Below are 12,009 nucleotides of genomic sequence, written 5' to 3'. Positions count from 1 at the left end.
AATCTGGAAAAAAAAAGGAAAACCCAAACTTGGCTTCGTGCTAGAAGAGACAGCACTGCTGTGTGTGGGTGGGTGGCTGCATGCACCCTCTGCTCAGAAGTGCCTTTTCTCTCCATGGGGACAACTGGCTGTGTATCAGAGATGTGGTCAGGAGGAGTAGGCAAGCAATGTGTGGGCAGGATGCATGTTCTTTTATTAGCATCGAGCCTAGAGCATGAACCAACCTGGGCCTCTAAAGTCTGTACTGTTTCCTGTTTAATTACCCCTCCCTCACTCCCCCACCTCCACCCCCGAGCCACCAAATGATGGAGGAAGAGTTGCTCTTGTACATGAAATGAACCCTTTCTGGCAGGTGGCTGTGGACTGCCCTGGCATATGGATATTCTTGGGTTCCTAAGCTGTCCTGGGCTTGGAGTCACCCTCCCAGCATTGCATGAAGCTAGTCATGGGTAGAAGTTACCTTCCTTTGCATGGTCCATTTCCCTGTCTTCTTTGACTTCACTCCTCTGGGTCTCTGTGGCAGTTTTCTTCAGTTTGCCAAGGCCATCCAGCCAACAAGTAGCAGAGTTGAGATTCCCATGACTTGTAGAACCCAATTTTGAACCAACACCCAGCTCTTCTGACATTCACCTGCACTCCTATCATCAGAATGTGGTTAGTAGGAGAACGTAGAGGCCACAGGGTTAGCTGTTCCTTGGCCTTAGTGCCACAGGATACTAATAATACCCTCCTTAGAGGATTGTTGGAGAAGGCAATGGCAACCCACTCCAGTACTCTTGCCTGGAAAATCCCACGGACAGAGGAGCTTGGTAGGCTGTAGTCCATGGGGTCACGCAGAGTTGGACACTTACTGAGCGACTTCACTTTCACTTTCATGCATCGGAGAAGGAAATGGCAACCCACTCCAGTGTTCTTGCCTGAAGAATCCCAGGGATGGTGGAGCCTTGTGGGCTGCCATCTGCGGGGTCGCACAGAGTCGGACACGACTGAAGCGACTTAGCAGCAGCAGTAGAGGATTGTTGGGAGGATCCAGTTCGGTCACCCATAAAGAACCAAACACAGTGCCTGATGTAGGGCTCAGTAAGTGGGCATTATTATTGATGACAAAGGTGGTGGCATTAATTTTCTCTCCTACACGCCTACTTCTTTGAGGACAGGAATTGTGACTTCTTAACTGGATAGCCTTCACAGAAGAGTTTTGCAGCTTGGCACTGTTGACATGTTGGGCCAGATAATTCTTTTTGTGGGGAGTTGTCATGTGTGTTGTAGAATGGTTGAGCAGCATCTCTGGCCTCTACCCACTTGATGTTAATAGCACTCCCATCCCTAGTCATGAAAATCAGAAAGTCTCCAGACATTAGCACGTGTCCTGTTGGAGGCAAAATTGCCCAGTTGAGAACCACTGGTCTGCACATACTTCCCATGGGATCACAGGGCTTTTCTATTCTCCCTTATATATATATAAAAGGGATATGTGTGTGTATATATATCCTTTCTATTTTACACTTGTATAATGTGGTCAGAAAATACAGGCATACCTTGGAGATATGGCAGTATTACCTGCAGTAAGGTGAATATTGCAATAAAACAGGTCACATTTTTTGGTTTCCCAGTGCATATAAAAAGTTATGTTACGGTATACCATAGTCTTTTAAGTGTGCAATAGCATTATGTCTAAACAGTCTACATCCCTTAATTAAAAAATACTTTATTACTAAAAAATGCTAACCGTTGTGTAAACCGTCTGTGGGTCATAACCTTCTTGCTGGTGCAGGGTCTTGCCCCCATGCTAATGGCTTGACTGATCAGGGTCATGTTTGCTGAAGGCTGGGGTGGCTGTGGCAGTTTTTAAAAATAAGATGACAGTGAAGTTTGCTACAGTGATTGACTCTTCCTTTCACAAATGATTTCTATGTAGCATTTAGTGCTATTTGATAGCATTTTACCCATGGTAGAAGTTCTTCCAAACTTGGAGTTAATCCTCTGAAACCCTGCTGCTGCTTTTTCAACTAACTTTATGTAATATTCTAAATCCTGTGTTGTCATTTCAATAGTTTTCACAGCATCTTCACCAGGAGTAGATTCCACCTCAAGAAGTCACTTTCTTTGCTCATCCATAAGAAGCTACTCCTATCTGTTAAAGTTTTATTGTGAGATTCCAGCAATTCAGACACCTCTACAGTCTCTACTTCTAATTCTAGGTCTCTTGCTGTCTCCATCACATCTGCAGTTATTTCCTCCGCTGGAGTCTTGAACCTCTCAATGTCATTCATGAGGATTGGAATTGGCTCATGAAACTGATTGCTCATGTTGATATTTTGATTTCTTCCCATGAATTACAAATGTTCTTAATGGCATCTATTAATAGAATGGTGAATCCTTTCCCGAAGATTTTCAATTCACTTTGCCCAGACCCATCAGAGGCATTGGTATCTATGGAATAGATATGGAATCACTATCTAAAACCACGTGTAAACAGATGTGCTGTCATTCCAGCTTTGTTGCTCTAGAGAGCACAGGCAGAGTAGATTTATTTTTTAATTTTTAAAATTTTTATTGGAGTATAGCTGCTTTACAATGTTGTGTTACTTTTTGCTGTACAGCAAAGTGAATCAGCTCTAGGTATACATATATCCCCTCTTTTTTGGATTTCCTTCCCATTTAGGTCACCACAGAGCTTTGAGTAGAGTTCCCTGAGCTATACAGTATATTCTAGTTAGTTATCTATTTTATATATAGTATCAGCAAAGAGTAGATTCAGCATGATTCTTAAAGGCTCTGGGATTTTTGGAATGAGAAATGAGCATTGGCTTCAAGTCACCAGCTACTTTAAACCCTAACAAGAGAGCCGGCCCATACTTTGGAGCCAGGCATTGACTTCTCTCTAGCTATGAAAGTCCTTGATGGTATTTTCTTCCAGTATAAGACTGCTTGTCTACATTGAAAATCTGTTGTTGGTTATTATTTTAAGTTAATTATTTTAGCTTGATCTTCTGGATAACTTGCTGCAACTTCTACATCAGCCCTTGTGGCTTCACCTTGTAATTTTGTTATGGAGACACGACTTTTTTCCTTAAACCTCATGACAACCTCTCTTAGCTTTAGACTTTTCATCTGCAGCTTCCTCACCTCTCTTAGCTTCACAGAATTGAAGAGAGGGCCTTGTCTGGATTAGGCTTGGACTTAATTAAGGGAGTGCTGTGGCTGGTTTAATTTATCTGGACTGTTAAAACTTTCTTCACATCAGCAAGAAGGCTATTTTGCTTTCTTATTATTCATGTGTTCACTGAAGGAGCACTTTTAATTTCCTTCAAGAACTTTTCCTTTGCATTTACAACTTGGCTAACTGTTCAAGAAGCTTAGCTTTCAGCCAGTCTCGGCTTTTAACATGCCTTTCTCATGGAGCTTAATCATTTCTAGCTTAAAAATTTTTTTCACTTGGAGGAATAATTGCTTTACAATATTGTGATGGTTTCTGCTGTACATCAACATGATTCTGCTATAGGTATACATATGTCCCCTCCCTCTTGAACCTATCTCCCACCTCCTTCCCCATCCCACCCCTCTAGGTTGTCACAGAGCACTGACTTTGGGATCCCCATGTCATATAGCAAATTCCCACTGGCTATTAGTTTTACATATGGTAATGTATCTGTTGACTCATTGGAAAAGACTGTGATGCTGGGAGGGATTGGGGGCAGGAGGAGAAGGGGACGACAGAGGATGAGATGGCTGGATGGCATCACTGACTCGATGGACATGAGTTTGAGTGAACTCCGGGAGTTAGTGATGGACAGGGAGGCCTGGTGTGCTGCAATTCATGGGTTTGCAAAGAGTTGGACACGACTGAGTGACTGAACTGAACTGAACTGAATGTATATGTTTCAATGCTATTCTGTCAGTCATTCCACTCTCTCCTTCCCCGACTGTGTCCAAAAGTCTGTTCTTTATGTCTGCATCTTCAAGTGAGAGAGCTGTGATGCTTCCTCTCACTTGACCACTTAGAGGCCCTTGTAGGGTTATTCATTGGCCTAATTTTAGTATTGTGACTCAGGGAATAGGGAGGCCCTAGGAGAGGGACAATGGCACCCCACCCCAGTACTCGTGCCTGGAAAATCTCATGTCTGGAGGAGCCTGGTAGGCTGCAGTCCATGGGGTCGTGAAGAGTTGGACATGACTGAGCGACTTCACTTTCACTTTTCACTTTCATGCATTGGAGAAGGAAATGGCAACCCACTCCAGTGTTCTTGCCTGGAGAATCCCAGGGCCGGGGGAGCCTGGTGGGCTGCCGTCTGTGGGGTCGCACACGACTGAAGCGACTTAGCAGCAGCAGCAGCAGGAGAGGGAGAGAGACTGGGAAAGGCCAGTAGGGGGAGCAGTCAGAACGCACACATTTATTAAGTTCACTGTCTTATATGGGTATGATTTGTGGTGACCCAAACAAGTTACAATTGTAACATCAAACATCGTTGATCATAGACCACTATAACAAACAAAATAATATAGTGAAAATGTTTGAAAACTGTGAGAATTACCAAAATGTGACAGAGACAGGAAATGAGCAAATGCTCTTGGAAAAATGCCAATAAACTTGCTTAACATAGGGTTGCCACAGACTTTCTCTTTGTAAAAAATCTCAGTATCTGTGAAGTTTAATCAAGCAAAAAAAACCACAAGAAAACAAGGCATGCCTGTGTCTGTTGAAGTTTGAGAATTTTGAGAACAGAGGAGAATTCTGGCAATTCTTAAGTTAGCAGGTAGATCATGTCCCATTTCATGGTCAACAGAAATACATAATTTCTTTACAGCAATTCTGTCTGCATCTCTCATAACTTTAGAGTTACAGCCAACTACAGGACCTTTTGTACTTTCCTTCTCTTAAAGCAAGAGTAGCATCAGCTCTTTAAATATTACTGCCTTTTATGAAATGATACTTTTCAGGATGATTTTAAACCAGCAGAGAAAGAAATACATATTGAGAGCTTACTTACCATTAACACCTGTCATTTAATTGCCTTAAGTGTCTACATGAAAAATAAATAGAATGCAAATATGTTAAGCCATACCTCTCTTAGGAATTCATGGGAATGGTATATTGACTTATTAAGAATGAGGGGATAAGAATGGTCTTTAATCATTGTCTGAAATCTATACATTTTCTTGAAACTCATTGCTCACCATGATTAACTTCAAAACTGCGTTTCTACTCAAAGAATGATCAAAATGCACCATTAATAAATTGCCTGGCCAAAGTGTCACCCGGAATCAAATACTGGGGGTGGCCAAGCTGTGAGCTTTGAATACCTGGACCTTAAATCACAGACACTTTTTCTAATTAGCACCATGGTTCTCATGACTGTCTGTACATTAGACTCACCCGGGAGCTTAATAAAAATGGTGTTGCCTGGGCCCCACTCCCAGTCTCTCTGTCTCTGATTTAATTACTCTAGTTGGGCCCTGGATATCTTTTTTTTTTTTTAAGAACAGTTTTAGGTTCATAGCAATATTAACAAGAGGTACAGAGGTTTCCCATTCGCCCCCTACCCCCACATATGCACAGCCTCCCCATTATCAACATCCCCCACCAGAATGAACCTACAGTGAGATGTCATTATCACCCAGAGTCCCTGTGTACCTTAGGGTTCACTCTTGGTGGTGTACGTTCTATGGGTCGGGAAGATCCCCTGGAGGAGGAAATGGCAACCCACTCCAGTATTCTTGCCTCGGAAACCCAATGGACAGAGTAGGCTGGTGGGCTACAGTCCATGGGGTCATAAAGAATCAGTCACAACTGAGCACGCACACACATAATAACATGTATCCACCACTGTAGTGTCACATGAAGTGTTTTTACTGCCTGACATCAATAATTTTATTTACTTATTGGGTTGCTCTGGGTCTTAGTTGTGGCATGTGGTATCTAGTTCCTTAACCAGGGATCGAACCTGCTTTGGGAGCCCAGAGTCTTAGCCATTGGACCACCAGGGATGGCCTGACATCAGTGATTTTTAAAAAGCTCTTCAGGTGATTCTAATGTATAGCCGAGCTAAAGACCAGGGGTATTCTAGAAAGCTGCAGTGACTGTTCCCCCTTCTGTCCTCACCCCCCAGCCTCATCCTCCAACCCCATGACGGTTTATTAGATTGTTGCTACAAGCTGAGTTGAGTCACAGTGGACTTACCATACCTTTTTTTTTTTAACGTAATTTTTATTCTAAAACAAAGATTTCTTTTAGCACCTTTATTCTGAAGAGTCTTAATTGCTGTACTTAGAATGGCTAAATAGTGAACATTTGTCAAGCATCAAATTAGCAGAATGAGGGAGTCGGACCTTGGGTGATGGGGAGAGGCTGGTGTGTCATCTCCCACCTGGTGTGTCATCTCCCGTGGTTGCTGGCAGAGGGAGGGCCTGAGCATCTCCCTGATTCTGGGCCCCATTAACAAGTGACCTAGAAACACTTATTTTTTGGGTGAATAGCAATGAACTTTGTACCCACAGGGGTGCACTTTGTACTCCTCTGGAGCCTGCCCTCCACTTGTCATCGAGTCTTGAGAGCCACCTCCCCTCCTATCATCGTACACCCACACTATTGTTTTTCTTCAAGGGTGCTGGTTCAGTGCTCAGGTCTAGAGAGCTGTGACCTCTCTCGTCATCCCTGACTGATGTCAGTGCAGGTGACTTAGTGACATGTGTGTGACTCCTGATGACTGATGGACTAAGAAGAGCCCTGTCTGTGGATCATCCTTTCCTCCTTTGGTGGTCTGGATCTTCTTTTCCAAACCACCCACCAGAATAACATCAGGAAGAAATAGCAAAGTGAACTCAAGGCCATACCTTCAAGCCACCCATTTCATCTCAGATTTTAAAAAAAAGTAAATTTGTGTTTGTGTGTGTTTTGACTGAATTTAGGTAGAAAATAGGCCAGTTAGAGGAGCAGAACTTGGTTAAAATTTTTAGCCCAAAGTGAGATTTAAAAAAAAATTTTTTTCTGGATTTCAGTTCCCATTGCCCATTTGTGTGAATAATCAGCATTTGTTCTAATGTGGATGATAGCATGGGGCAAATTCAGCCTGCTGAGTTTTACTGTTTCAAGCAAGGGTTTTAGGCCTATGAGGCATATGCATTTCATGCCGTTGCAGGGGTAGTAATGATAAAACCACAATGATAGTAGAATGGTTGACATTTATTGAACCCCCATGAGATGCCAGGCACAGTGATAAGGACCTCCTATGAGTTATCTCACTTAAGCCTCATGAGAACTCTTGGAATTAGGTTGAGAATTATTCCCATTATTCAGATGAGGAAACTGAGGTTCAGAGAGCTCACATGGTGAGTGAGTTACAAAGTCAGATTTTGAACAGTGATGCCTGACTCTGGGTGTAAACTCACTTGGCTGCCCCAGAGTGTGTACTGGGAGCTGTCATTGAGGTTTAGTGAGCCAGCACCATCATGCCAGCCCTTGTCGTCTGGCCAGGAGCTGCAGGGAGAGAGAGCTGCTGAATTGCTGCAGGCAGCTGACCTCTTTTACTTAGGGAAGTAGGGTGTGGGGCACTGGAAAGCAGAACTTTGACCTGCTGGTAAGATACCAGTGCTCACTGACAACCAGCTCCTGCAACCCTGTTACCAAGGCGACATAGATGGGACAACAGAGCAGTGGTGGGCACTGCCATACATCCCTCAGAACATAAGAACCTTTGTTGGCTACTGCTCTGGCCCGGCACTTCACCAGCCTCAGCATTTGTGCCCAGGGTGCTGACCACTGAGGGAAACTTTCCCTAATAAGAACTGTCATCTCCACCCACAAAAATTGACTGCTTTTAGGTATGAGGTAGGGTGTGTGAATTCTGTGTATGTCTGTGGGAAAGTGTGTCCTTGTGGAGAGCATCCTTGTAGTCTGTTCTCAGGAGGCCACACTACATTATTTTTGTGGTAAAATCCTGAGAGATACATTTGATACATCCTCAGTCTCTACCCCAGTTCTCTACTGGGACCAACAGAAACAGTTTATTAGCTGGCAGATTACTTAGGTTCCCTGCTCATGTGGCAGGTTACTTAAGCTCAGTTTCCTCATCTATAAAATGAGGATAATAAATTGTCTTATACAGTTGCTGGGGAGACTAAAGAGTTGAAACATGCCTTGCTTTAGGACAGAACTGTGCACATCGAGTCAGCACTCAGTAAGTGTATGAGCTGCCTATGGCTCCTGTAACAAGTGACCACAGATTTAGAGGCTCACAGCAATGCAAACGTATTACCTTATATTTTTGGAGGTCAGAAGTCCAAGATGGGTTTTACTGGACTAGGGTTTACGAGGCTACACTGTTTAAATATCCTATAGGAAAGAATCAGTTTCCTTGCTTTTCCCAACTTCTAGAGGCTGTCCAGTTTCCTTGGCTCATGGCTCCTTCCTCTGTCTTCACAGCCGATGATGTAGCATCTTCTAGTCTGTTGCTGACTCTGACCCTATTTCTGTCATCCCATCTCCTCCCTTCCTGTGCTCCCATCTTTAAAAAAAATTTTTTTGGCCTCACTGTGCAGTATGCAGCATCTTAGTTCCCCAGCCAGGGTTCGAACCTGTGCCCTCCACAGTAGAAGGGCAGAGTCTTAACCAGTGGACCACCAGAGAAGTCCCCCTTTGCTTCCATACTGAGAAGACCCTTGTGGTTACATTGGGCCCACTCCGATAATCCAGGATATCCCCGCCATCAGAATTCTTAACATTATCACATCTGCAAAGCCCCCTTTGCCACATCAGGTAACAGATCCACAGGTTCCAGAGATTAGGACATGGACACCTTGGTGGAGGGACTTTATTTAGCCCAACATAGTAAGTGTTCGTGCATGCTCAGTTGCTTCAGTGATGTCCAACTCCTTGCGGCCCTGTGGATTGTAGCCCACCAGGCTTCTCTGTCCAAGGGATTCTCCAGGCAAGAATACTGGAGTGGGTTGCCATGACTTCCTCCAGGGCATCTTCCTGATCTAGGGATCAAACCTGGGTCTCCTGCATTGCAGGCAGATTCTTTACCGCAGAGCCACCAGGGAAGCACCAATAAGTGTTACCTGTTTGTATAAAATGAAGCAGAGTCAAACTGGCTAGCTTAGGGATGGAATAGGCAACAGTTTGGTCAGTATAGTTAACTGAAAACAGTGGCCACTTGCTGTGTTTACTCAATCCTGTGTCAGGACCTGTGCATCCGTTATCCTTGTTCCCTGGAGCTTGTTTCCCTCCAGAGCTTTGGAAGGTCAGCACTTTCTCATTCTTCAAGTGTCAGCTGAGACATCACTCCTCAGAGAAACAGGCCCCTGATCCATTTCATCTGTCATAGCACGTCACCCAGTTTCATTCTCTGGCATCATCTATTAACCTTTTTAGTTCGTGTGTCTGCCTGATGTACTCTGCATGCCCTCCATGAGTGTCAGCTCCGGGAGGGCAAGGACTGTGTCTGTCTTGACTGCTGCTGTTCCAGTGCCTGGAAAGGTTTCTGGAACAGAGTAGGTGCATAGCACATACCCGTTAAATGAAAGAGTAAATGAAGCCGTGCAGGCACAATGCTGTGTTTGATGCTCATTCTCTCCTGTCATGGTAGGTCCTTTTATTATCATTCTACCTCCTAGAAATGGGAACGGAGGCTCAGGGAGGCCAAATCATTGCCTCAGGTCAGTGGTAACTAAATTTACACTTGGATCCTCCTGCTTCCAGTGTTCTTGGTCCCATCTACCTCTCTGCCTCGTGGTCATGATACCATTAGAAGCTGCTTGAGCCAGCTCTTTTGATGGCCAAGGATGCTGGCAGGTCTTGGTCTCTACTATAGTTTCTTTCCTTTTAACATTTATTTTATTGAAGTGTTGTTGATTTACAGTTTGTGTTAATCTCTGCAGTACAGCAAAGTAACTCAGTGATACATACATACATCTATATACATATTCTTTTCCATCATAGTTTATTACAGGATATTGAATATATCCTGTTCTTTGTGCTTTACAGTAAGACCTTATTGTTTTTCCATTCTGTACATAATAGTTTGCATCTGCTAATCCCAAATTCAGCTGTAGTTTCATTTTTTAAAGTTTTTATTATTATTTTTGGCCCATCCCCACCCTTCACCTTGACATTGGTTTTCTTCCATCCAGGTCTGTTGTGTCAAGTCTGGACTCCCCTGCCAAGACTAGCTCCATGGAAAAGAAACTTCTTATCAAAAGCAAAGAGCTGCAAGACTCCCAGGACAAGTGTCACAAGGTATTTATTTCCACAGCCGGCCTCCCTCCTTGCTGCAGGATCCTCCCGTCAATATATGCCGAGGGACCTGCCCGGGGCCGCCGCTGGCGCCGAGCCACCTGATCCTTCCCGGGCCGAAGTCGCGCCTCCGGCAGCTCAGAGGGAGATGAATTCGGGCCTTGACGCTGCCGTAAATCCTTTAAATCTTAACCAGAGGAGGCCCTGGATATAAAGCGGCCCGTTCCTCAGCATGACCCACCCAGATGTCTGCGTCTTCCGGCAGGTGGCGCGGGTCCTCACCTGTGGCCGAGATGCATCCCATCTGCTTTGAGTGATGCGAAGTCTCTCTTCCTAGTCCTTAGAAACTCCTGCCTATGTAACTGCAGCCACTGTGTTGATTATGCTCATCGTCTCTTAACGCTCACTGTTCCTGCCCAGAGGCAGTTCTCTGGAAGCTCGTAAGAGTCACTTCTTGCCTGGGACTCCCAAGAGTGCAGACGAGTCCATATCTCCTTGCCCTGTCCTGGATTTGTCCTCTAGATCTTTGCAAGGAGATGGGGGGGATCAAGATGGATTTGGGATAAAATTAAACTGACATCTGCAAAAAAAAAACAAACCCAACCCAAAAAACAAACAGGTGAAAAAAATGGTGATTGTGGCCTCCTCGCTTACTGGGTTAGAGAAGTGATCGAGTGTGAACCCAGCCTTGCATGAGAGGAGTGACTTAGCATTGGTGACTGTCCTTGCGAAGACCGGTGTGCTCCCAGGCGAAGAAACCATGGTATTTCCAGCCCAACCTTTTGGCGAGTTAGTGCCAGCCGGGACCACCAGGTGGTTTCGGAGGTGGCTTGAGACGCGATTACTCCTAACGAACCCGCCACGGGCCTTTTTTAACATGTTGCTGTGTCTGTTTCAGATGGAGCAGGAAATGACCCGGTTACATCGGAGAGTGTCAGAGGTGGAGGCTGTGCTTAGTCAGAAGGAGGTGGAGCTGAAGGCCTCTGAGACTCAGAGATCCCTCCTGGAGCAGGACCTTGCTACCTACATCACAGAATGCAGTGTGAGCCTTCCCCCCAAAGCCCCCTTCCCTCGGAGGTGGCACTTCCTGTCGTGTGTGTCTCATCCTGTTTCATGACAGCATCATGAGGCACGTCACAACCAGGGCCAGAGAATAGAGAGGTAGGACGCACGAGCAGGACCTGTGATGTGCAGAGTAGCATGTGCCAGGTGTGAGGGCCTGGAGACAGGAGGTCAGGCTCAGAGAGTCCAGGTAGGAGCCTGGAGACAAGCGTAGATGGCCTTGCAGAGGGTCTCACATCTCCCATCCCAACCTCTGTGGTCTACCTCGTGTCCTACATGATCAGCCTTAGGAACTAAGCTCCCAAATAAGGGCAAGAAAATATGTTTTGAATTTGCCCCAAATCAACTTTCTATCGCCTAGAACCAGCATAGCAACAAGAAAACTCAGGCTTTAAAACCCAGACCCTCTTGTCATTTTTTACCATGTGACTTTTTTTTTTTCTTTCCTTCACAAGAGTGGACTGTCTTCTCCATTGTCTCGTTAAAAATTTTCATTCAGGTGTTTCTTAATGTACAGTCTTAAGAAGTTGAATCACACATTTTTCAAGTGTTTTTTCCACAAGGGAGAGGAAATCTATAGAACGTGGATGATTAAGAATAACTGCTATGTTTCCATTCCAGATTTGGCTGCCTTTCAGTGGTGGGTGAAGTTTTTCAGCTATGTATTTCAGATATATATTTCAGTGCTACTGAAGCATTAAGGGAACCTTATG

The 12,009-nt window shown here is 44.7% G+C and overlaps 1 protein-coding gene across 4 annotated transcripts in view; it reads left to right on the top strand.

The window, feature by feature from the left end:
* Positions 1-12,009, top strand: part of CIT (citron rho-interacting serine/threonine kinase) — a 172,709-nt gene that overhangs the window by 80,868 nt on the left and 79,832 nt on the right. For all 4 annotated transcript variants that reach the window (XM_018061232.1, XM_018061231.1, XM_018061230.1 and 1 more), the window contains exons 11-12: positions 10,132-10,237; positions 11,133-11,276. In XM_018061232.1, the coding sequence (XP_017916721.1) occupies positions 10,132-10,237; positions 11,133-11,276 (250 nt within the window). The remainder of the gene's footprint in view (positions 1-10,131; positions 10,238-11,132; positions 11,277-12,009) is intronic.

The sequence above is a fragment of the Capra hircus genome, chromosome 17 (genome assembly GCF_001704415.2).
Source record: "Capra hircus breed San Clemente chromosome 17, ASM170441v1, whole genome shotgun sequence".
NCBI lineage: Eukaryota > Metazoa > Chordata > Mammalia > Artiodactyla > Bovidae > Capra > Capra hircus.
Note: the sequence above shows the minus strand (reverse complement) of the source record. Positions and strands in the feature narration are given on the sequence as shown.